This window comes from Corvus hawaiiensis, chromosome 18 (assembly GCF_020740725.1).
Source record: "Corvus hawaiiensis isolate bCorHaw1 chromosome 18, bCorHaw1.pri.cur, whole genome shotgun sequence".
Taxonomy (NCBI): domain Eukaryota; kingdom Metazoa; phylum Chordata; class Aves; order Passeriformes; family Corvidae; genus Corvus; species Corvus hawaiiensis.
Window position 1 is genome coordinate 13,568,775 of NC_063230.1, and position 24,437 is coordinate 13,593,211.

Consider the following 24,437-nt stretch of genomic DNA (forward strand, 5'->3'; position numbering starts at 1 on the left):
GCACAGGACAGCTCCAAAATCCCACCACGTGCCTGAGAGTGTTGTCCAAACTCTTCCTGAACTGTGGCAGGCTTGGTGCTGTGACCACTGCCCCAGGAATCCTGTTCAGTGTCTGACCACCCTCTGTGGGAAGAACTTTTTTTCTAATACCCAACCTAACCCTCCTGACACAACTTCATGCCATTCTCTCTGGTCAGCAGAGGCTGACCCAGCTCACCAGACGACGGCACGGATTTCTCCTCCAAGCTCTGCCTGGCTGCAGCCCGCTCCAGGCCATTATGGATTTGTCCAGCATCGTGTGTTTTAATTACAGCATTGCAAAGGTTTTTTACTGAGACGCTGAAAATAAAGGAATTTCTTAAACACAGCTCTGCAGTCGTTTGTGCAGGCTTTTGACATTCAATGAGCGCCCTGTGTCCCCCTGCAGCTCTCCCCTCATGGCAGTCAGGCTGCCTTCAAATCAGAACCACTTGCCATTTACGCTCCCTGCATTCCAGTGACACCTCCCCTTGTCTGACCCGACACCTGCATTTAAGGAGCCACAGCTCTGCTGAAGAGCTGCTCCGTTTGTGAATTCCGATGTCCCAAGAGGACAGAAAACCCACACAATGGCAAATTGCTCATTGCAGTCGTTGGGGTTCAGCTCAGGAACCGGGAGCCAGGGCAGGCGTGGGCAGAGCCTGGGGCACTCCCGTGGGGGAGGACAGGATGTCCAGGATGGCACAGCACCAGCTCCTGCCCACGCAGGATTTAGCTCCTTAGCATTCAAATGCGTCCTCCAGCCCAGCACACATCTTCGTGCTCCTCTCCTTAGAGGCCACACAGCACTAAAAGCAATTGGTGTTACTTGAGTCAAATCCTGCTGTCCCACCCGGGCAGCGTGAGATCCCTTCAGGTCCTCCTGAAGCCAGTCAGCAGCTGAGACCATTGTTCAGCTCCCACTGTATCCCCTTCTACGGTGAGTCCATGCCACCGCTCCTGGAAACGGCATTTCTGTTTTACTCTCCCTTTTCCCTCTCCCCCTGCCCAGCACAGCCATGGGTAACTCCCCATCAGCCCCTCATGCAAACCCCACCACAAACCCTTGAGTGGAAACTTCCCTTTTGCCAGGGCTTCTACAGCATACCGGAAGTGCTCTGTCCCATTTCAGCTTAGTAGTGCAGCATTTCCACTTGGGGCACAGCTGGAACGAAGCACATTCAGATTTCCAGCAAGTACATCTGAAATTACTGCTTCCATGTCATTAAGCACGACAAAAAACAAGTCCACCCCATAACTGATGAGATCCACACCTCCCACCTCACTTTTCAAGCCCGAGGGCTGCAGAACCAGCTGTAAGATCTTGTTGCCCCGGTCTGTGACAGAGCTGCAGGATCACCCTTCTGCTGTTTCCTCATTAATCCCCAAGTAAGTGCAGTTGCTGGGCAACCAAGAGCTATTTCAAAGCCTTCCGACTCAGGAGCATCCACAGCTTCCTGTTGCATATCCCTGCTTACACAATGCCCACAGCTGCACAACATCTGCAGGCGGGCATTGAGCTGCAGCCAGGTATCAGAACACTTATACAACCCCAGGCAAGCCACGGCTGAGGGATTAGCTACAATCACCACACATGCGGAACCCTTGCATAAGGCAGTTTTGCAACCATTTTTTCTGTGGAAACTACGTAATTATTGTTTATTAGAGAGCTGGAGTAAGGCAATGTCACGGACAACTGTTCATATAACTTGGGACACAAACTTTTGTGGATGCAACAGCTTTATTGGAATGAACAAGTGCAGGGAACCCTTTATTTGGAAGCAACAACCTGCTGGTTCAGTTACCACCCCTGAGGCGCAGCACAAGGTGCAGGGTAGACTCCTTCTGGATGTTGTAGTCAGACAGGGTACGACCATCTTCCAGCTGCTTGCCTGCAAAGATCAGCCTCTGTTGGTCAGGAGGGATGCCTTCCTTGTCTTGGATCTTGGCCTTGACATTCTCAATGGTATCACTGGGCTCGACTTCCAGAGTGATGGTCTTGCCTGTCAGGGTCTTGACAAAGATCTGCATCCCACCCCTGAGGCGCAGCACAAGATGCAGGGTAGACTCCTTCTGGATGTTGTAGTCAGACAGGGTACGACCATCTTCCAGCTGCTTGCCTGCAAAGATCAGCCTCTGCTGGTCAGGAGGGATGCCTTCCTTGTCTTGGATCTTGGCCTTGACATTCTCGATGGTGTCACTGGGCTCGACCTCAAGGGTGATGGTCTTGCCTGTCAGGGTCTTCACAAAGATCTGCATTCCACCTCTCAGGCGCAGCACCAAGTGCAGGGTGGATTCTTTCTGGATGTTGTAGTCAGACAGGGTACGACCATCTTCCAGCTGCTTGCCTGCAAAGATCAGCCTCTGCTGATCAGGAGGGATGCCTTCCTTGTCTTGGATCTTGGCCTTGACATTCTCGATGGTGTCACTGGGCTCGACCTCAAGGGTGATGGTCTTGCCTGTCAGGGTCTTCACAAAGATCTGCATTCCACCTCTCAGGCGCAGCACCAAGTGCAGGGTGGATTCTTTCTGGATGTTGTAGTCAGACAGGGTACGACCATCTTCCAACTGCTTGCCAGCAAAGATCAGCCTCTGCTGATCAGGAGGGATGCCTTCCTTGTCTTGGATCTTGGCCTTGACATTCTCGATGGTGTCACTGGGCTCGACCTCAAGGGTGATGGTCTTGCCTGTCAGGGTCTTCACGAAGATCTGCATTTTTCCCTGGAAGAGGGAAAACCCGCCGTGCTTTAGCGACTGTTCCCCTTCCCCGTACCCAGGGCTGCGCTCCCCGTCCGTGACGTCACAGCGGAGGCCCCGCCCACACCCGCGGAGGAGCGGGGTCACCGCCCGCTTCCCCGTCCCGCCCGAGGCGCGCGCCCGCAACCCCCGTGAGGCACCGCTGCGCCTGCGCCGCCGCCATTTTGCCAGTGGCCCCTCGCCCTCCCCCGCCACCGCCTCGCGGTGCTGCAGTTGAAGGGGAAGGCAACGTCCCGGCCCTCAGCCCGCCATCACTGTCTGCCACCACCCCCAGTCGCAGCTCCTCAGCGCGCGCACCCTTCCCTTCCGCCCAGCCCGTATCTAGGCCCTCTCGCCGCCGCTCTAAACTCCGGCTCCCCCCGCCGAACTCTCACCGCGGCGCTGCTCGGCCAAGCCCACACCGCAAGCGTCACCCAGCGCCAACTGCGCCACACATCCCCCCCGCTCGGTGCTTATATGGCCCTCGGCGCCCCGCCCCCGCGCCCGGATCACTCCGCTGCGCACTATTTTCCGCGCGCCGCCGCTCTCCTGCGTGGCTGAGAGGGGAGCGCGGCGAGGCGGCGCGGAGGGATTGACGCTTCGCGGGGCTGCGCTGAGGCTACCGCGCGCGGGACGGCGGGCGGCGGGAAAACCCGGCCTGGAGCCACCGGAGCGGGACCGCGGTTGGGGCATCTCAGTGACGCAGCCGCATCTAAAGCTTCTATCAGAGCCTTTCCTTATGTTCAGGGGTTTAAACCCTGAAGTTTCCCCCCTGCTTGAAAAACACCTCCTTGGCTGCCACCCCTGAGGCAGGACGGGGGTCCGCTCTGCCCGCGACCACACCGTGAGGGGGTTTCTGAGGGAGGGAGTTTGTTGCTTTATCCTGAGGGAGGCCTCGAGTGTTATTTCTGTGTGGAGGGGCAGGGTGGTGTCTGTCACCCACCCGGGCACAAGGTGGAACAGGTTTATGCCAGAGCCTCGGTGCCATCGCGGCGGTGGGACAAGGGACAGGGCAGAGAAGGTGCCTGGCTGCTGTGGTGATGGAGCAGCCTGAAGGGCAGCAGGAAAGGGGGACTTCAGGAGGCTCTTGCCTGGGGATGGAGATCAGGGAGCCTGGAGAGGGGATGTGAGGGGCAAAGAAAGGCCTGATGGATAAAGAGGTAAGTCCTGCAGGTGGTCTGCCCAAGATACAATCAATGAGTGTGTGTGTGTATATATGTGCACACATAAAATGGAGTATGCATCTGAGCTGTAATGGCGTTTGTAGCTCAGGGGTAAAATCAATCAGAAATAATAGTAATAATAATGCCTATTTCTTACTCTGTTCTCACAGAGCACCTTCTGATAGACCTCTGCTGCACTCAGTCGGCTCATGCACCATCCTACTCAAACTGCACAGCAATTCCAGGGCACAGCTGGGAACAGAATGGAGCTTTGTCTGCAAGATTCAGCCAATGCCATTCGGTTCAATCCGCCTACAAAATCCTTCATTTGCCAGCGGCCAAGGAAAATGGAAGGGACAGAGATAACATCCAGCAAGAAGGGAGCACAAGTCCAGCAACAGCTTTGTGGTTTGAGGAAAAGCGCCTGTGTCTGCCTGACACATGGAGCTGTTACAGGAGGGGAATGCTCTGCTGCTTTGTGTATTAACACCACAGCTGTAGTGATAATAATCTCAAACACTTGGGTCATTTAGATGGGAAAAAAAATACCACGGAAGTCTTGGTTACTTCTCAGTGCTCAGTGGCTGACACTGTGCGCCTTGGGAGTGTATAAACATCAAAAATTGGAGAAGCCTTCCAGGTTTAGGTCTTTCCTTGGCAGAAAGTGAATAATAATGTTAAGCTTGTTCTTTTAGTTACAAGGTGAGCACTTAGGACTGGTCAGAAAATCATCAAAAAGGCACATGGGGAGGTATTTTGTGACAAAAAGTCTATTTCTTCATGCCTGATACTTCAAACTGTCTCTTATATTCACGTGCAGGGCACATTCCAGAAGTAGAGCTGCCAGGGAGATCCAGGGAGTAATTTACAACAGGGATCTTACCAGCGCTGTAGCCAAACATTGGCTCAAAACAACAACTTTAAGTAAGATAAGTAAATAAATAGCACAAGGAGCTTTTCAGCCACTGTGGCAGGAAACATAACTTTGAGTTTGTCAGTGGTCAGCTCCTGCTGCTGTTGGTAACTGAGCAGTGAGACAGAACAGCTGCCACTGAGCCGTGTAGATCAAAGCTGTTTCGGGCTCTGTGTGGGCTTTGGTCCCTCTGGGCCAAGCCTCTCAGCTGTGCCATAACTCCCAGCCCTCCCAGCTCCACAGAGTTCCCCGATGAGCCCAGCCAACCTGAGGAGATCAAAGCAGGGCGGTTGTGTCCCTGAGAGCTCTTCCCAAGGGGCTGAGCAGGACAGCGGACGGGAGTGGGCACTGCAGAGCCAGGGAGAAGCTCCTGCAGTGTTGCAGCCAGGAGTGCAGTCAGCTCTGGTGTCCTGGCTTTTGTCCTTCCCCTTTGGCTCTGGGAACGTGGAGCAGAGCCCCCTGTGGCTGCAGGGCTGCGCGGTGCCAGCTCTGCCGGGCTGTGGGATGTGGCAGTGTCAGGCTGGGATGAGTGACCCGTGTCCCCCTGCATTTCGGGGTTTGGTGCTTTGTCCTTTTTGGGCCTTCTGTGTCTGTCCCTTAGCGCGGATGGGACACAAAAGCCGTGCGTGTTTGCACAGGCCTGAGGAGAACCAAATGGAAAAAAAAAACCCTTTGCATGCCGCTGGGAAGTGCCACCGTGGGCCCATCTCGGCCGCACGGTCAGTTTGCTGCTGTCTTAACAAGACGCGGTGACTTGACCTGGGTAAAACATTACCGAAAAAGGGAGAAAAAAGAGCAGCACCCAACGTGGAGATGCCGGGGATTGAACCCGGGACCTCATACATGCAAAGCATGCGCTCTACCGCTGAGCTACATCCCCGTGCTCGCGCTCCGCGCCCTGCCCGCCGGCCACGTCCGCGCTCCGCTGGCCCCGCTGCGGAGACGGGCGGGCGGAGGGGGCCGCACCGAGGCCCCGCCAGGCCCCGGGGGGCTGTGGGCACTGCAGTGTACAGAGCCTGGTGCGATCCTCAGGCAGCCCTTACAAAGACAGGAACGCGCTGGTTCGCACACACAAAACGGACTGGTTTTGCTCTGTCGGAAATCGGAGAAGTCTGTGCGGGAAGAAAAAAAAAAGACTTTTGAAGAAAAATTTCACTTAACCTCCCCGTCGGGGAATCGAACCCCGGTCTCCCGCGTGACAGGCGGGGATACTCACCACTATACTAACGAGGACGGCTTGAAGGAGCCTTCCCGCGGGCTGGGTCCTGCCCGAGCAGCCGCCGCCGGGCCCGCTCCATCGCCGCCGTTCTTCGGGCAGCGGTTCCTGACACAAAAGTCCCGCACGCGCGAGCGCCTACGTTGGCAGCGGCTGAGCCGCCCGGCGCAGCGACAGCAGCCCCCGCGCTCTCCGCTCAGCGGCAAAAACGAACCAAAAAAGAAGGGCCCTTCTGCCGAAACCCGGGATCGAACCAGGGACCTTTAGATCTTCAGTCTAACGCTCTCCCAACTGAGCTATTTCGGCGGGCGAGAGCGCCCTCGCTGGCCGTGGATACGACCCCGCCCCGCGCCCCCCTGGGCGCCGCTGCCCGGCCGGTGCGCGCCCTCCCACGCGAGTTCCGCCGCCCGGTTCCCGGCGCGTCCAGGGCTTCACACCTTTCCCCGGTGATTTCCACTCCCGGGACCCCAGGGAACCTCCAGTCACCAGCAGCCGCGGGGTGCTCAGGGGATAGAAACGGTCCCTATCCCCTCCCTTGGAACAAAACGCGTCTCTGCCCGCTTTGCCCCGCCCCTCCGGCGGGGGTTCCGCGGCAGCGACACAGACAAACCCTGCGCGGGGCCGCCCACAAAAAATGGCACCCGGGAGCAAAAGTTATACAACCTCCCCGTCGGGGAATCGAACCCCGGTCTCCCGCGTGACAGGCGGGGATACTCACCACTATACTAACGAGGATGGGCACGTAATAACCTTTCCCGGCTTGCACTATGACCGTGCGGTCCCGCCCCAGGTGGAGCTGCCGCCAGCCCGCTCCGCTCCCGCGGGCGCTGCCGCCGCCGGGGCCCAGCGCGGGGCTGCGCGGGGCGCGGGGGATGTGTGGGCACTGCGGGGTGGCCGCGGTGTCACCGCCGGGCCCGGCGTGCGGCTCCTGCTATCGTTGTATTGGCTTTGGAAAAACACCTCCCAAGAAGGGGATGTAGCTCAGTGGTAGAGCGCATGCTTTGCATGTATGAGGCCCCGGGTTCAATCCCCGGCATCTCCACTTTTTGCCCCCCTGCCGGGCCCTCCCAAGCACGGCGGGGCTGCAGCGTTTGACTCCGAGCACCCAGGGCAAGCGCCGCTCTCCTTCTGGCTCCACATTTACAGTCGCTGTTGATTCAGCTTTAGATGTTTTTGACGCTTACTTGTGTCCTGGCCTCGCGCCTGCAGCGCAGGGGAGCAGTGGGAATTACGGACACGCACCCAGCCGGTTGGGCTGCACCAGTTTCCTCCAGAACACGGGGACAGGAGCGGCCCTGCCCACACCGCGTCCTGCAGCTGTGTCACAAGCAGCAGCCCATCAGCACAGTGCGAGCACTGGGTTTACCAAGACTCAAAAAGATCAGGTGAAGGGGAAGGTAAACTCAAGCTTCTTCCCCTTCACTAATTAAACCATTCCTATCTCAACCCACAAGTTTCCTCACTTTTGTGCTTCCTCTTCTGAGCTGCTGCCCAGGGCCAGCCCACCACCAAAGGTTCTGTTGCATGTGGATGTGCTGACACACGTGAGGAAGTGTCTGCACAGGTCTGAAATTCTGCTCATTGCCGCATCCCACGCAGCAAACAATTCTCCCATCCAGACCAAGAACTTTACATATTTATTACAGTTCATACGACTAATATAGTCCAAAGAGAAACTTCAGGTAAAAAAAACAAACAAACCATCCATAAAAAACAGTGGATATAATTATCCAAACATTAATATTATGAAATACCAGCTGAACAGCTGGTAGGACTTCTGGGAAAACAGAACAACACCTCGTTTGCCTACAAAAAGGTATTGCTACAGTTGGTGAGTCCATCTGTTTCAGACTTCCAAGGAAACCCTTGGAAAGCTCTCTTGGAGAAAAGGAGTCCGTCAGCACCAAGAGTCACTGGGCTACTGGTGGCCACTTCAGGGCGAGGTCCTGGTGCATGGCCTCGGGGACCCACTGGCGATAGGCTGCGAGCAGGTCTGCAAGGGAAGCAGAGCAGTGTTATGCTTCGGCTGGAAAAATGAGCTCCTGTGGGATCACCCCAGGAGCCAGGACCAGCCTTCCACTGCTGGGATGGTGCTGGAGCTTGGACACTTCCATGCACAGGTGACAGCATCCACAGGAATCTCTGTGAGCCACCACCGCAGCACTTCGCTGCTGCTTCTGTAAAAGAATCCTTAAAATCTGGCACCCAATACTGAACAAAATCCATTTTACCAGGAAAAAAGTTTTCCAGTATCCATGGACAGTACCACCATAGTCTAATGCACTTCAACTGTGGTTACAACTACAGGAAAAAAAATCTTATAATACAAATAAATGTTGCTTTCTGAAGTGCTTTCTGTAATTTTTCACAAGAACCAAACACAGGACATTACTGCTCCTGGTAACAAAACAGGAAATATTTGGAGCTTAACAAGTGAAACAGTCCACTTTTAAAAATTATAATTCAATAGTGCTCAAGGTACTTCACTGCTATGACTGATAATTAGGCAAGCAGAACACTTACATTTAGGATTTTTCTTCCATGCAGCCAGCAAAGCATCACGATTATCACAATTTTCTTTAACTAGAGCCTGCAGGAGGGCTTCTGTCCTGGGCTGAAGTCTGAACCGATGACAGGGTGCAATAAAACAATGTTCATTAGCACAGTTCAGCAGAGTGCTACAGCATTCAGCTTACCTTTACGAACTCTACATCTTCTGAAAAGGCTAAATAGAGATGTATAAACACACAACCTCTGCATACAGAAATGTGCCACTGGCTGAAGGAAATTCACTATGAGTAGTTTCTTGCCCCCACTACAACTCCTTGTGGTTAAAAGTAGCAGCAGGTTGCTCTTGTGTCTCCTCTGCAGCTGCAGAGCACAAAGTAAAGCAAAAAGGAGTCCCCAGGTGCCTTGCTGAGCTCTGAACTGACTAAAACAGGAAAATATTTGGTCATTGTAGGACCCTCAGATAACATCTGTCACTCCTAACAGAGTCCTCCAAAATCCAGGAAAAGCCAGAGCAGACTCTGGGAAAGTTAATTTGGTAAATGAGAGAACGAGGGGAGAGAAAGGGAGGGACAGCTGACAGCCTTTTGGAGGGCCACAGGCCTGTTAAGTGCCATCAAAAACCCCACTGTCTGTTGGAAACATGCTTTTGAAAAGAAAGAAAGGCAGAGCAAGTGGCCAAATTCCACAGCAAAGCACGGAGGGCAGCAGTGCTCATCCATCACTGCACACAGGGGTGAGCAGCACCTGAGCAGAGCTCAGCGGAGCCCAGCAGAGCCCAGCAGAGCCCAGCAGTGCCCAGCAGTGCCCAGCAGAGCCCAGCAGAGCCCAGCAGTGGCCACAAGAGCCCAGCAGTTCCCAGCAGAGCCCAGCAGTTCCCAGCAGTGTCCAGCAGTTCCCAGCAGAGCCCAGCAGTTCCCAGCAGTGCCCAGCAGAGCCCAGCAGTGCCCAGCGGAGCCCAGCAGTTCCCAGCAGTGTCCAGCAGTTCCCAGCAGAGCCCAGCAGTTCCCAGCAGTGCCCAGCAGTGCCCAGCGGAGCCCAGCAGTTCCCAGCAGTTCCCAGCAGTGCCCAGCAGTGCCCAGCAGAGCCCAGCAGAGCCCAGCAGTGCCCAGCAGTTCCCAGCAGTGCCCAGCGGAGCCCAGCAGAGCCCAGCAGAGCCCAGCAGAGCCCAGCAGTGCCCAGCAGTTCCCAGCAGTGCCCAGCAGTTCCCAGCAGTTCCCAGCAGTGCCCAGCAGAGCCCAGCAGAGCCCAGCAGTGCCCAGCAGAGCCCAGCAGTTCCCAGCAGAGCCCAGCAGAGCCCAGCAGTTCCCAGCAGTGCCCAGCAGAGCCCAGCAGTGCCCAGCAGAGCCCAGCAGTGCCCAGCAGTGCCCAGCGGAGCCCAGCAGTGCCCAGCAGTGCCCAGCAGTGCCCAGCAGAGCCCAGCAGTTCCCAGCAGTTCCCAGCAGTGCCCAGCAGTGCCCAGCAGAGCCCAGCAGAGCCCAGCAGTGCCCAGCAGTGCCCAGCAGAGCCCAGCAGAGCCCAGCAGTGCCCAGCGGAGCCCAGCAGTGCCCAGCGGAGCCCAGCAGTGCCCAGCAGTGCCCAGCAGTGCCCAGCAGTGCCCAGCAGTTCCCAGCAGAGCCCAGCAGTTCCCAGCAGTTCCCAGCAGTGCCCAGCAGTGCCCAGCAGAGCCCAGCAGTGCCCAGCAGTGCCCAGCAGAGCCCAGCAGTGCCCAGCAGAGCCCAGCAGAGCCCAGCAGAGCCCAGCAGTTCCCAGCAGTGCCCAGCAGTGCCCAGCAGAGCCCAGCAGTTCCCAGCAGTGCCCAGCAGAGCCCAGCAGTTCCCAGCAGTGCCCAGCAGAGCCCAGCAGAGCCCAGCAGTGCCCAGCAGTTCCCAGCAGAGCCCAGCAGAGCCCAGCAGAGCCCAGCAGTTCCCAGCAGTGCCCAGCGGAGCCCAGCAGAGCCCAGCAGAGCCCAGCAGAGCCCAGCAGTTCCCAGCAGAGCCCAGCAGTGCCCAGCAGTGCCCAGCAGAGCCCAGCAGTTCCCAGCAGTTCCCAGCAGAGCCCAGCAGAGCCCAGCAGTGCCCAGCAGAGCCCAGCAGAGCCCAGAAGTTCCCAGCAGTGCCCAGCAGAGCCCAGCAGAGCCCAGCAGTGCCCAGCAGTGCCCAGCAGAGCCCAGCAGAGCCCAGCAGTGCCCAGCAGTTCCCAGCAGTTCCCAGCAGAGCCCAGCAGTTCCCAGCAGTTCCCAGCAGTGCCCAGCAGAGCCCAGCAGTGCCCAGCAGTGCCCAGCAGTGCCCAGCAGAGCCCAGCAGAGCCCAGCAGTGCCCAGCAGAGCCCAGCAGTGCCCAGCAGAGCCCAGCAGTTCCCAGCAGTGCCCAGCAGTGCCCAGCAGAGCCCAGCAGGCTGCGTGTCCTGCACTGCCCTCACCACCACCAGCTCTCCTGGGACACACCTTTTCTTGGTGAGAAAACTCATTTTCCTCGCCCTGCAGCTACAGCCAAGATCACAATCTACAACACCCTTCCCAGAATTGAATTTTTTTAATTCAGAAAGGAAGTGAAAAGTGTTTGGTGGAGACAACAACCAGAAGTTTGTTTTTAACAACTTACTTGGACCATGTCTTTAGCATGATGAGGGGACTGGACAGCAGGCACTGGCTGTAGGAGCTCAGCTTTTTAATGACCTGCAAGATTTGTTACAAAAAGAACATAATGAAAAAGGTAAATTAATTGGTACATGGTAACAACCATCAGTGCACTTGTGCTACTATAAATTCCCATGTCATATTCTCCATTACCATCTTCCTCCTATCCTTGTGTCCAGAAGTCTTGTCCTGACTGGTTTGTTGGACAATTCTTCTGTCTCAGAGTGGACAAAGACATGAGCTATTAGCTTTTTTTCCTTTGCAAAAACAAGACTTAAATTTGGGGGTCTCCTTCACTGAAATACTGATTTTTCATGCTCTTTTGTGTTTTAAAGACACCTTCCCCACCTCACCAACCACAATAAAGTCTTCCAACCACCAGCAAGCTATGAGGAATGGGCACACACAAAGAAAGAAGCCACGAGGCTCATCTCCTCCAAAAACTGGGCTAAAAACTTCCTGATAACACCAAGGAAGTGACACAGCTGGAACACACCCACCTTTCCTTCCAGCAGGAACCTGGCAAAGTGTTTGTAGCGATCAATTCCTTCGGGGTAATCGACTTCCACAGCAGGAAGCTGCCAGCCCACACGGTCTGGAAACAAAGACCACACCAGGTCGCCTCCATGCTCCCAGAGGAGGGACATTTGCAGGGAGCTGTGACAACACAGGTGCCAAGAGAAGCAGGGAGGACACTGCCACCGCCCCCCAGCCTTCACAGGGCGAGCAGTGGGCTCCATGAAGTGCCCATTTTCCGTGCTACAAACCCCATGGAGGTGCTCAAAGCACTGCTGAGCTCTTTGGACAGCCCAAGCAGAGCTTGACCTTTCTGGTGCTGTGACAGCCTCGTTAGAGCAGCATCACAGGAGTTCCAGAGCAGCTCTGGGACAGAACTCCTGCGGGACACCTTCAGACACTTACAGAAGACACTGGGCCTGTGACAGCGAACTCGGCCCGTTCCAGGGCAGTAGGAGGGAGGAGGATTTTCCAGAGGCTTCCCAAAGTGGCAGTATGGTGGCAGCAGGGCAGGAATCCACTCGGGTTCGACTGCAGACACACCTGAGGAGGGAAAACACAACGAATACAGGTTTGCTGCCAAGGGCCACAACTCACTGGCAGCCCCACGGGTCCAGGGCACGGTCAGGATCTCATCTCCACAGATTTACTTGTGTTTCATTCTTCAAGTCAACCTTTTCATGTTGTAAAAAACCTGTTCAGAGACCAGCAGTGGGCAGTTGTGGTTGGCAGGGCAGGGGCAAAGCAGCCATTTCAGAAGCTGAGCTTTGCTCCAGCCAATTCTGCCAGACGAATTAAAAAGATAAAATAGGCCAACTTATCTCCTGATCCAGATCTAGAAAGCCTTAAGGATCCAAATCCCAGGAGTCACAACCACTCAGTAAAGAGAGCGCTTGGCCACCACAGAGGGGAAACTCTCTGCCAAGGCACTTCTGAGCTCCTCACCAGGGCTGCAGCACAAGCTGGCCCCCAGCACTCACCTTTCATGTACAGCTTTGTAGTCTCTACAATTTCTTGGTACACCACAAACTCTGGGAGTTCTTTGAAGAGGACTGAGCTTGGGTGGATGAACACTGGGTCCTCCAGGAGTGCAGTCTGTGAGGAGGCACAAAGATTGAAGCAGAGTAAGACAAGTTACTGACAATTCAATTTCTTCATTGCATCTCATTCCAGTCTCTCTCAGATGTATATTTATAAAAAACACTACCACTTAAGGAAACCTTAATACCTGGTGTCTGGAGACACCAAGCACTTTACAAGATGAACTAATGGTACTTCTTAACTCCTCTATAGCATTTCCCACGTGAACACCAGGAAATTGCAACACTGCAAACTTAAATCCTGCAGAGAGAAGCTGCAGGAAGCCAGCACAGGCAGCCTCAGAAACCTGGGCTTTGCACAGGAGCACCTTTCTGCCACGCAGGGGAGGAGGAACTGAGCCCAACCAAGCTGTTTACCTTGTAGGCATTTTTCCACTTGTCATCCAGGAGCTCCTCTGCCTGAACCCTTCGGGCAACGTGATCCCCCAGCCCTGCCAGCACAATCTGCCTCAGGTAGGTCACTTGAGCTTCTGTTGGGGGCTTCATCTTTGGGTCAACGTAGAGCCCAGCATCCGTGCAGACCGAATTCACTGTGGGGAGAAAGAGGTGAGAGAAGATTCAACAGGAAACAAATCAGCTCTGTGGATGTGTCATGCCCCAAGAGAGAATAAACACAGCAATTCCTCCCCAGCCCCACTCACCTGCCGTGGTCAGCTGTCCTCTCAGGCGCCGGATTTCCAGCATGGCTTTGTACCTGAGCCCATTTTCTTCACAGAACTTACGGGTGCATCCAGCATATTCACAGGCCCCCACTGCTCCTGGGAGGGGACAGACAGGAGGAGCTGATCAGCTCTCCTGATTAAAGCAACGGTGGGGCAGCACTGTCCCACTCAATGTGCGCATTCCACAGCTTCCTCTCGGCACTGGGAACTGGAGGCTGCCCAGAGAGCAGCCTGGAAAACACTGCTGAGCTCCACCCTGCAGCACGAGGGTGCCTGTGGCCGTGCGAGGCTGAGGGCTCAGGGTGACAGGAGGGGAACAGAACGGAGCACAGGGATCAGGGGCTGTACCTAACATCACCATGAGATCCCCCAGCTTCTGCATCGGCCCCTGCCCAGCCCAGACCTTCTGCATCTGTAAAAACCTCGCTCTCTTCCCCTTCAGCTCGGCTGCCTCTTCCTCACTCACTGCTGGCCTGAAAGAAACACATGGCAGCCCCAGTGAGTGCCGTGCTCGCAGGCAGAGCGCTGTGAGAGGCACGGCTGGGACAGGGACAGCCCGTGAGGAGCACGCCAGGCCCAGCCACTCACCTGTCAAACTCCTCAAAGAGCTCCCTGACAGTCATGGCAGACACGATGGTGATGCTGTAGGGCAGGCAGTGGTGCTGCCTGCTCAACGCCAACATCTTTGCATAGCGGGGGGCTACAGGAAAAGTGGCCATTACTCTGCCCAGGGGACTGATGGGGCAGCTCAGCTTCGCTGCCAGCTGCTGCTTCAGCCTGGGGGAGCGGAAAGAGGTCTCATGTAATGAAGTATCTTTGAATTAGAACAAGTTTGTGCTCCTGCTGTTGGCACCCAATTAATTTGATGTGTTTTCTCAGGCTTTGTTATATGCTGGTCCCAAAGGCCAGGGGAAAGATTCCTCCTCCTAACGCAGCTCCCACCAGCCCTGCCCAGCACAATCCTTCCCTGCCAAACACACCCAGGGCCAGTGAAACAAACAGAGGTGAGCCAGAGACTGAAATGATGCCATTTTCTGTGCCAAAGCATGTCCTTGGGTGTGAGGGCTGAGGCGGCAGAGGAGGCAGGAGCACAGCAGAGCCCACAGGTTCGACAGTGGAGGAAATTAGTGGGGGACCACAGGTATTACCTTCCTGTCATAGGGGGCTCCTTTAGGGCACCCAGGGCTATCAGCAACTCCTCAGCTGCTGCAAGTGCTTCCGTGGGAGGCGGTGTTGGGAACGGGAAGTTGATTACCTATGGAAACAGGAGAAAAAGCCCTTCAGCTCATCACTGACACCACACCCACTGGAAAATGGTCTGAGCGCAGTCAGAAGCCCTGGAAGGGAGTGAAATCCTCCCCTCTGGTTACGTGTGCCAAAGAAAAACATTTATGATGTTTGCCAGAAGTGAAAGGAAAGGACACATAATGGCAGGAAGTGCTTGGAACAAAAACATGAGGAAACAGAAATACCAGAATCACCCTTCACTGCCACTGACTGCAGGCACCACCCAGGGCAGGCTGCTTGAAGGTCTAAATTTAAGTGCTGTGCTTTCTGAAAGTGCTCCAGTATCTCCAAAACACAGCCCCTGTTTAGACAGGAGTTTTTTAACCTCTAAGAATATAAGAAAGCATTTACTACCTGAACAAACATGTCTGTTAAGGCCTAGTACAATTCAAAGCAGCTTCTGCAATTTGCAGAACCAAAATGAACTCTGAGGATCTTAATTTCTACCACAAGGCACAACTCCAAGCAATGACAATAAAATACATTTCTGTTTGTTTCTGGCTCCTAAGGGCAACCACTTTAATGGGTGCTGTAGTACAAAGCTCTTTCCAACTCACCTTTTCTATATTCAATGCCTTCATTTGCAGAATCAAGTCTTCCACCGGTCGCTTTGTTATTTCTGGAGCAGAGAACTTCTCAAAGTCCATGAAAACTGCTGAAGAGTATAACCTAGTGGGCCAGAAGTGCTGTTCAGATTCTTAAAAGAAATCTTAACTCAAGAGATATGCATGAAAAACTAGCAAGGGATTAAAAAAAAAAGGCGGCTCTGGATGGTATTTGCATAACCATATCGTTATTTATACGTTGGGGCATTTGCCTTATTCACAACAAGTTAACTCAGCTTGGAGTTAAATCCATCTGGCCACGGTGAAATCTCATGTGGCCACGGTGAAATCGAATCCAGCCATGAAAAGAAAGAGTTTTCAGCAAGAGAAAGGCCCCTGACCAACATCACCAGTGACAGCTCACACTTGGCGTCACCTCTCCCACTGGAATGCAGCACCGGGTGCCTGTGGAAGGGGCAGTGGGATGGGAGATGATTCAAATTCCCACTGAGAGCCCCTGGGCTGGTTGTTCCCCCTGGGCTGCTGTCCAGCAGGGCACTGACCTGTAGCAGTGGCCTGGCTCGGTGCGGCCGGCCCGGCCCGCCCGCTGGTTGGCCGAGGCCTGGGAGATCCAGGTGACCCTGAAGGACGAGACCCCCGTGATTCTGTCATAGAAACGTTTCTTGACCTTCCCACAGTCCACCACGTATTTGATGCCTGGGATGGTGAGGGATGTCTCAGCCACGTTGGTGGCCACGACGCAGAGCCTGGTGCCAGGAGGAGGAGCCCTGAACACCTGCGAGAGACAGACGGGAGTGTGAGAGGCAGTGCCAGCAGCAGAGGGACAGGAGAGGGACAGGAGAGGGACAGGAGAGGGACAGGAGAGGGACAGGCAGTCCTCCTGGATGGGCTGGCGGCGCATATGGCACTGCAAGGGGAACCCAGGGGCCAGAGCAGAGACTTAACTCTGTGTCTCCAGCTCTGGAGCTCTTTGTCCAGCTCAGTTAAGCCTCAGAAATGACCACAGGGGCTCCAGGTGGAGCACACACCAGCACTGAGCTGTGTTCAGACGCTGCTGCTGCCTCCAAAGACAGGAGGGAATGCAGGAATCTGTTCAAGCTCCCTGCTGGCAGCAGCATCCCGATGTGCCCAGGGCCAGGATGGATTTAGAGATCCTGCAGGACTGTCACTGATCATCTCTCCCAACCTCTGAAGGGGCACATCAGGGAGACCACAGCCCAGGCCAGGCTTGCCCCAATCTCATCCCAACCTGCCCACTGGGCCATTCAAGCTGATGGATAGTCCAAGATGGGAATTTTTGCTCACTTGTGATGATCACACAGATCTGTAAGATCTTCTGCCCATTGTGGCAATAAATCCTTTACCTTTGCCTGTTTCTCTGGTGCCAGCAAGGAATAGAGTGGGAGCACATACAGTGGCAGGGATGAATCGGATTTCTCCTCTGTGGGGAAACAAACCAGCACCGTTCAGTCCAAGTTCCAGGCTTAGTCCCAACAACATCTGCACAAACACCACTTCATTAAATCCAGGAAGGTAATGGGTACAAAGCTTAGCAGCTTTCCCACGGCACGGGGCTGCTGTGGTACCACAGCAGATCAGCTCAGGACAACCAACTCATGTCACTCATTTCACAGGTGACAGCAGACAGGGATTCTTTCTTTCATATGTGCCAAACCTTCTTCTGAGTCTCCATCTCCTAAATCCAGGTCAAGGTCGGAGCCTGCAGCATCATCATCACTGTCAATGTCTCTGTCTTCATCTCCTTCATCCACTGGCACCACAGAGTAATTGTTCAGGTCAATTTTGGGGAGTGTCTGAGAAAGAGAGGAAAGATGACATCAACACGTTAAGGGGGGACACAAACAGCACTTTGCACAGCTTTGGAAGCAAAGCTGAGCACTGACTCCGAAGGTGACAGAGGGATATGTCCCAAACATCAGTGTACCCAGAACATCAGGATCTCCTGCTAACAAAGTGCATGGGCACAACCCAAACACCATCCTTGGTAACAAATGCATCAGCCCAAATTTTGGGTAACAAATGGTGAGATGAGGAGCAGCCCTGGTGCCAGAAAGTCTGGAGCTCCTTCCATTAAAGTTTTAGTGGTCAGTACTCAATCTGAATCAATCTCCTGCTGCAATACCCAGAGTTTCAGCACTCTGCAGCAGTGTGGGCAGCACTGCTGGAACTCCTGAGGGGACACATGTGGGCTACAGGGCTTCAGGCAAGTCTAGAAGAGCTGGTGAGAGGCAGAGCTACACAGGAGTGCTGTTTGCAGGGAGGCACCTGCTCCCTCCTGTCTCTTGGAGGAATTCTACCCATCACACATTACCAGAACTTTCCTCCTCTTCCTCGATTTCTTAAATTTCCTGATTTCTTCCACCGAGTCTTCTTTGTCATCCTCTCCTCCTACAAAAACAGCCAGTGGGACAGCTGTTAGCTGAGCATGTTTTCCTCTTGGAAAAGGTAGTGGGAGCAGTCTGGTCCCACTCCCACCTTTCTGGGGATGCACAGTGTGGAAGAAGCAAATAGTCACACTGAAGGGAGAGGGCAACTGGAAGGGACCTTTTCCCAAACTCAAACCAGCACAATATTTAACATCAGTCCTGACAATCATCCACAATGGGCCCTTTCCCCAAACCTTGTTTTCTTGCCTTTTTAAAATAAAAGTTCACATTTTTAGATGCAGAGCCAGCTCACTTCTCAGTGGGATAAATTTGAAGTTTAACAGTTTCTACAGTATTACCTGCAGTGTTGTTTTTTTGGTATGGGAAGGCTTTTCTTAGTCTTCTACAGAGAGAGTGAACTTCTGCCTGGCCTGTTAAAAACACCAAAATCCCACCTGCAAGAGGAAAAAAAAAAAGAAAAAAAGAAACAAAAACCAACACAAAAACTTTGGGCACGTTCAGTATGAGGAATTTGAGAGGTTCTCAGCAGTGAAGTTCTCTCACCTGCAGGCAGCATCCGATGGATTTTACACACCTTCCTGAAGCACTCCCCACTGTAGTCATCCAGAGGGGTTTTCTTGTTGAAATGAACAGTGACAGGGAATTGCCTTGCATCTACCTGGAGAGGAAATACAAAGAAAGGGTTTGTTTGCTGTTACAACTCCAGCACAATCAATACAGCGTTCATGGGACAGCTGGAAAAGCTCACCCTGTATTTCTGTTCAGCTCTTGGCTTTGGTAGCCTACAAAACACCAAACCCACAGAAATTACTGGTGTTGTCTGCTCTGAACACCACAAAACCATGCTAGAAACCACAGCTTTTCTCCCTTTCACATCATCAACTCAGATTGAAGCTTTCTAGTCCTCCTGAACCATAACTTCAGGAGTTTTTCAAGATAATCAGATTCTGCCAGGGTGGTTTTCTGATAAAAGTGGAAAGAAAAACACCGAGTCCCAGAAGAAACAATAGCCTAAACAAAAAGATTATTTTAAAAATGGTATCTGAAAGATTTCAGCACCAGCTGGAAAGATTAGAGTGCCCCTGTTTTGTAAGTGGTTTGACAAAGGCCACCCTCGCTGTATTTCAGCTCCCAAGGAGGGGAACAGTACCTGGATGACAGGAGGTTTAACAGAGAACAGCCTGGTGTTGTCAGTGAAATCCTCCACTCGCAGAGTTGCAGACATGATGATCAGCTTCAGGGGCAGCCCTTTCTGCAGGGACACAAACCTGTCACCCTGTGCCCCAAACGTGTCCTCCCAAGCCCAGCCAGTGCAACAACCAACACCTTGCTTTCTCCCAGGCTGCTGGGATTCCATTATCTACACGTGTCCCATGGCACTGTAAGTCTCAAATGAACTGGATTTTGCCTGGAAAGTCACCTCTTGGTACTGACATGTGCTACTTCCCCCTTTGTGTAGGCTCTGTGCTTCTTCAATCACACAGAAAGACAAACATGTTCACTGCGAGTTATTTCATCCTTTCTGTCAGATTCCCATGGAATTCCACATCACAGAGAGTCCCCCCTCACAGAGCCCCTTCATGTCTAACATCCCCTGCCTGGCACATCCCTGTGCAGTGCAGGAAGCCTGCCCCTCTCACCTTCTGACGCAGGGGCACGATGCGAGACAAGAGCCCTATCAGGATATCTGTGTACATGCTCCTCTCGTGGGCTTCATCAATGATGATGACTTTGTACTTTGAAAGCAGAAAGTCCTGGGGAGAGAGAGCGATTTCAGCACGGGAGGCCTCAGCCAAGGACATCTGAGTCAGGACACCCCACAGCTGCACAAGCACTGACCCCCATCCCACAGCTGTATCTGTCACACAGTTTAATGTGCTCACCCCACACAAAGCAAACTGGTTCCTAAAGGTCTCTTCCTTGCTCTCATTTTACACAGCAAGATAATGTAATGTTTAAGGACTTGGGCAGGAATATCAAAGGTAGAGATGAAATAAATCCCTGGTGCTGAAAGGGATTCTGATTTGAAAGACTGGCAACAAATCCACGCTGGCCTCTCCTCCCAGCTATACAAAAAATTTCCCCTTTTATAACACTGAGGACAGCAACTCACCTTCTGTATCTCTTTGAGCAGCACACCATCCGTCATGAACTTGATCCGCGTTTCATCCGTAACGTTCCCCTCATATCGGATTTGATACGAAACCACTCTGTGGGGAAACACCAGGGCAGCCACGGGAAGAAGCATGGGGAGAAGCAGAAAGTCCATGTCACCCACTGAGCATCTCAGTGCCATCTCCCAGAGAGGTCTCAGCCTTTTTAAAGCTCACCTGTGAGACAGGTTCATCTCCTTGGCGACTCTCTGGGACATGGACACCGCAGCTACGCGCCGAGGCTCCGTGATCCCGATGGTGCCACTGCAACTAACGAGGGGAGGAAAAGGAAAGGGTGGGTTGTTTCAATTCAACACAGAAGCACCCCGAAAAATGACAAGAGGATTTCTCACCATGGTTCTAGATTAAGTGGCATCCTTCACACAGCATCACTCATAGTTAGAATACAAACAGAAAGGAAGGTTTGGGATTCCCTTCTATGTGTATTGATCTGAAGATGCACAGATTACAGCAATGTTTTTCCCAAAATGTTGTCTCTGCAATTCCATTTGCTGCATATAAAATCCAATTCCTACCTGGCATATCCAGCTTCATAGAGGAACTGAGGCACTTGTGTGGTTTTGCCGCTTCCCGTCTCTCCACATATGATCACGATGGGATTCTCATTAATGGCTTCCATGACCACTTGCTCCTCAGCAAGGATTGGAAGCTTCAGCCTTGCTTCCTGAACAGTGTAAAACACAGATTTCAGTTGCATTGTTTCTCAATCCTTTATTTTGTTTTCCTCAGGATTGAAAACTGTTACCTTGCTCAGACCACAAAACCCACAGGAAGGAATCCTGCAAGCCTGTGGCTCGGAAAGCTCTAAACCAGTTAATGCCACACGAGCATGTCTGAGAACCAGAGTCATCAGAGCAGCTTCCCAGAAAGCAGATGGCAAGTTTAATTTGTGAAACTTCAGAGTCCCTTGAGTCTCTAAATAGAACACTTCAAGGAAAACTCATTTCACAACTGTCTCGTCTGCTCAGACCCATGCAGAGCTTTTCCCACTTCCACATGATGCCCTACCTATAACAAATGGGACAAAACCATCCAGCAAAAGATACAGCACCATGGAGAGCTAAAAGGGACTTCACAAGATTTTCCAGCAAAGGACAATAAAGGACTGCTAATGATTCTGTATGTAAAACTAGAGACAAATGCTTATATATCCCAAAACAAACGAAGTTTCCCTTCTGCTGCAACCAGACAGGTTTAAAGCTCAGACCTGCACCAGCTGCCAGAACAAGGACCCTGAGTGCACCCAACGGATGAATACACCATCCTTTCCAGCATCCCTGATAAGCACTGTGCTGTTCACCTGAATCTCAGGAGTCCTGTCCACAGGGATGAACACTGCAGGCTTGCAGGGTGCTTTGTTGGCGGCTGTCTGGGGAGCTGGGGCACCGGGACCAGCTGGCGGCTGCTCAGCCCCTGCCTTCCCCACTCCTCCCTCTGGCTTCTCAGCAGCATTCACAGCACTGGCTGAGGACTTCTCAGTATCTTGTTTCTGCTCTTCCTCCTCCTCCTCAGAGCTGCTGGGCTCTTCCTCAGGCTCCGATTCTGACCCTGAGCTGTGCCTTCTCTTGTTTGCACCACTGATGCTCCTGATCTTCTCAGGGACATCAGTCCTCGGCTCCTGTGTCACCCTGGAATTATGTTATCAGACAAAAATAGCAAATTATTGAACTCCATCCATCCTGAAAAACCTGTTTGCACCAACAAGAAAAACAATCAAGAATGTCAGAATGTGGCCGTTCAACCACAGTGATCAGTTCCAAGGGTTCTACCCAAAAAGCACTTTACCTTTTAGCCTGATACATGCGCTCCCCGATCCCCAGTTTGGAAGTAGTGAACAGGAGTTTCATTTCTGCCTCAGAGGCCTGGACCTCGTTCAGCTTGCTCAGCAGCTCAGCTCGCTGTTGAGGGAAAACAACCAAAATCAGTGCTTGTTTTGACCAGGAAATAATTTCATTTCAAGATTTGCACTTGAGCATTACAGGGTGTGCTCTGTGCTCTGGCAAATCCTGCTGAGCAGCTGTAAAACCTTCCTGCTGCTCCATGGTCAGTCCTCCCTGATGAAGATTTCAGCTCTGTACCAGAGCAAAGATAGAAATGAGGACTTGACATCACTGCAATGAGCAGCTCAGCTGCACCCTTCAAACAGCAGGATTTGAACTCAACCACTGGAATGAGGCCTGGAGCAATGGGAGCCTCTCCTCAAATCCCTCACGTGGGACACGGCACTGGCAGGAGGTCAGGCAGACACAGTTTTAAAGCTCCTCCAAAACCAGAGCTCCTTTGTGAAAGCCATTATTCCAGCACTAAAAGGACTGGGAATTTTGCCTGGAAAGGTTTTCCAAAGACAGAAAAGCTCTATTTCCATACTGAAAATAAACAATAAGCGCTTCAGAAGCACTGACAGGCCAGCGTTAGGGGTGCACCAAGGTTTGCAGGCCAAAGCTGCTCACACCCCCTGCTTCACAGAGTGCTTTTAAAACGCACTAATGTCACTGCCTGCCAGTGATGAACTCCACAACACTTGGTCTGCAACAGGAACCTGGACCCAGAAACGACACGTTCCTGCAACACCTGATCCACTGAGAGGGAGGGGAACCTACCTGTTTTTTCTTTTCCTTCTGCTCCAAAACTTTCTGCAGGTTTTTCTTCTGTTTCTTGCTCAGGGGTTTCTTCTGCTGTTGCACAACACACACGACTTTCTTCTTCTTTGCTTTTTTTGCTGGCAGGACCAGGGCATTACTTTCGTCAATTCCCTTCAGCGTTGCTCCATCTGAAGGCAAGGGTTTGATTATTCACTCGTGCCAGGTGGATTATTTTCAGCACACTGCTTAGCAGGCTTATCAAGCACCAGGCCGGATTTAGCTGTTTCAAACAAACACAGCCCTCACGCCCAGCCAAAAAAAATCCTGCAACGTCAGCAAGGGCAAAAGACCTCGAAACTGGGGACTCAATAACCCTGAGCTTACTACAGCCCTGAGGGCGATTTGCCACAATTTATGTAACAACACCGTGCAATTTTTGCCTTTTCACTCAATTCCTCAGGGTCAGGGGGCAGCAGAGCAGCACAGGACACAGTGTGCCCTGCGGTGACTGCCCAGCCTCCTGCCTCACCGGAGCACCAGTGGATTTCAATACTAAAAACCTGCATTACTCAATTCTGAATAATCAAAATAGAATAACAAACTCAAGTTTTAAAAAGTAACACTTGAGAAAGCAAATGTTAAGCACAAGGAGTATGTTTAGTAGTTGCTTTAATAAATAACGGAGCCTCTGAATGTCGTGAGTCGGAAGGGACCCGGGAGGATCATCAGCCCAACTCCTGAACTCCTTGAAGGCACCAAGCGCTCTGGCACAGCTGTCAATGCAAAGCCGTCAACATCACAGAATGAGGGGATCAATTCGGCTGGAAAAGATCTCTGAGATGATCGAGTCCAGCCTGTGACCCAACACCACCACGCCACCCAGACCGTGGCACCGAGTGCCACATCCAGGGACGGAGACTCCACCGCCTCCCCGGGCAGCCCATTCCAGGCGGATTTTTAAAGATAACAACAATGCTTCCAATAAAAGTGTAATAAAAATATACTAAAGACATGGCAGCAACTCCAATCTTAGCAGCTCCGCGGTCCCTTTTTAGCCCGAGTTCCCAGTAATGAACAGAACGCCGGCCAAGAGCCGCGCCGGCTCCCGCCGCACCTCCCAGCTCCAGGGGCAGCTCCAGGGGCAGCTCCAGCGGCTCGGCGGCGGGCGGCGGCGCGGGGCCCTGCGGCAGCCGGGCCTTCCAGTTGTGCCGGCGGCGCGCTCGGCCCATGGCAGCGGTGTCGGCGACCGGGACAGGGACAGGGACAGGACCCGATCGTGCCCGGCCCGGCCCGGCCCGGCCGAGCCCCACGTGCGGCTCCCGCTGCCGCCACTTCCGGGGGCGCGGGGTCTCGCGAGAACGGGCGGGAAGAGCCGGGGCGGGCGCATGCGCGGAGCGGCGCCGCGAGGTCGGGACCGCCCCCATCCCATCCCATCCCATCCCATCCCATCCCATCCCATCCCATCCCATCCCATCCCATCCCATCCCATCCCATCCCATCCCATCCCATCCCATCCCCATCCCATCCCATCCCATCCCATCCCCACCCCATCCCATCCCCATCCCATCCCCATCCCATCCCCACCCTATCCCATCCCATCCCATCCCATCCCATCCCCACCCCATCCCATCCCCACCCTATCCCACCCTATCCCACCCTATCCCACCCTATCCCATCCCATCCCATCCCATCCCATCCCATCCCATCCCATCCCATCCCATCCCCATCCCATCCCCACCCTATCCCACCCTATCCCATCCCATCCCATCCCATCCCATCCCATCCCATCCCATCCCATCCCCACCCCATCCCATCCCATCCCATCCCATCCCATCCCATCCCATCCCATCCCATCCCATCCCATCCCATCCCATCCCATCCCCACCCTATCCCATCCCATCCCATCCCATCCCATCCCATCCCATCCCATCCCATCCCCACCCTATCCCATCCCATCCCATCCCATCCCAT

General features: G+C 53.5%; 2 protein-coding genes and 5 non-coding genes across 7 annotated transcripts; 1 reads left to right on the forward strand and 6 right to left on the reverse strand.

The window, feature by feature from the left end:
- Positions 1–1,740: 1,740 nt before the first annotated feature.
- On the reverse strand, positions 1,741–3,353 carry UBB (ubiquitin B). Its single transcript, XM_048323177.1, has 2 exons — positions 3,150–3,353; positions 1,741–2,739 (listed from the first exon to the last, which is right to left on the reverse strand). Exon 2 carries the CDS (start codon positions 2,731–2,733, stop codon positions 1,816–1,818), a length of 918 nt encoding a protein of 305 aa, XP_048179134.1. The 5' UTR covers positions 2,734–2,739; positions 3,150–3,353; the 3' UTR covers positions 1,741–1,815.
- A 2,285-nt stretch (positions 3,354–5,638) lies between these two features.
- Positions 5,639–5,710, reverse strand: TRNAA-UGC. The gene has a single exon. It is a non-coding gene; the product is annotated as a tRNA-Ala (tRNA).
- Positions 5,711–5,991: 281 nt separating this feature from the next.
- Positions 5,992–6,063, reverse strand: TRNAD-GUC. Its single transcript has one exon. It is a non-coding gene; the product is annotated as a tRNA-Asp (tRNA).
- A 216-nt stretch (positions 6,064–6,279) lies between these two features.
- On the reverse strand, positions 6,280–6,352 carry TRNAF-GAA. The gene has a single exon. It is a non-coding gene; the product is annotated as a tRNA-Phe (tRNA).
- A 357-nt stretch (positions 6,353–6,709) lies between these two features.
- On the reverse strand, positions 6,710–6,781 carry TRNAD-GUC. The gene has a single exon. It is a non-coding gene; the product is annotated as a tRNA-Asp (tRNA).
- A 235-nt stretch (positions 6,782–7,016) lies between these two features.
- On the forward strand, positions 7,017–7,088 carry TRNAA-UGC. The gene has a single exon. It is a non-coding gene; the product is annotated as a tRNA-Ala (tRNA).
- A 572-nt stretch (positions 7,089–7,660) lies between these two features.
- Positions 7,661–23,784, reverse strand: DHX37 (DEAH-box helicase 37). The gene is made up of 27 exons (XM_048323075.1): positions 23,581–23,784; positions 22,485–22,654; positions 21,670–21,782; positions 21,185–21,512; positions 20,400–20,548; positions 20,041–20,133; positions 19,824–19,920; positions 19,351–19,464; positions 18,861–18,962; positions 18,254–18,368; positions 18,049–18,144; positions 17,635–17,711; positions 16,978–17,116; positions 16,667–16,743; positions 15,845–16,077; positions 15,294–15,405; positions 14,598–14,704; positions 14,038–14,226; positions 13,798–13,922; positions 13,429–13,545; positions 13,145–13,317; positions 12,668–12,782; positions 12,093–12,230; positions 11,672–11,766; positions 11,137–11,210; positions 8,570–8,667; positions 7,661–8,039 (listed from the first exon to the last, which is right to left on the reverse strand). Exons 1-27 carry the CDS (start codon positions 23,693–23,695, stop codon positions 7,957–7,959), a joined length of 3,444 nt encoding a protein of 1,147 aa, XP_048179032.1. The 5' UTR covers positions 23,696–23,784; the 3' UTR covers positions 7,661–7,956.
- Positions 23,785–24,437: the final 653 nt, after the last annotated feature.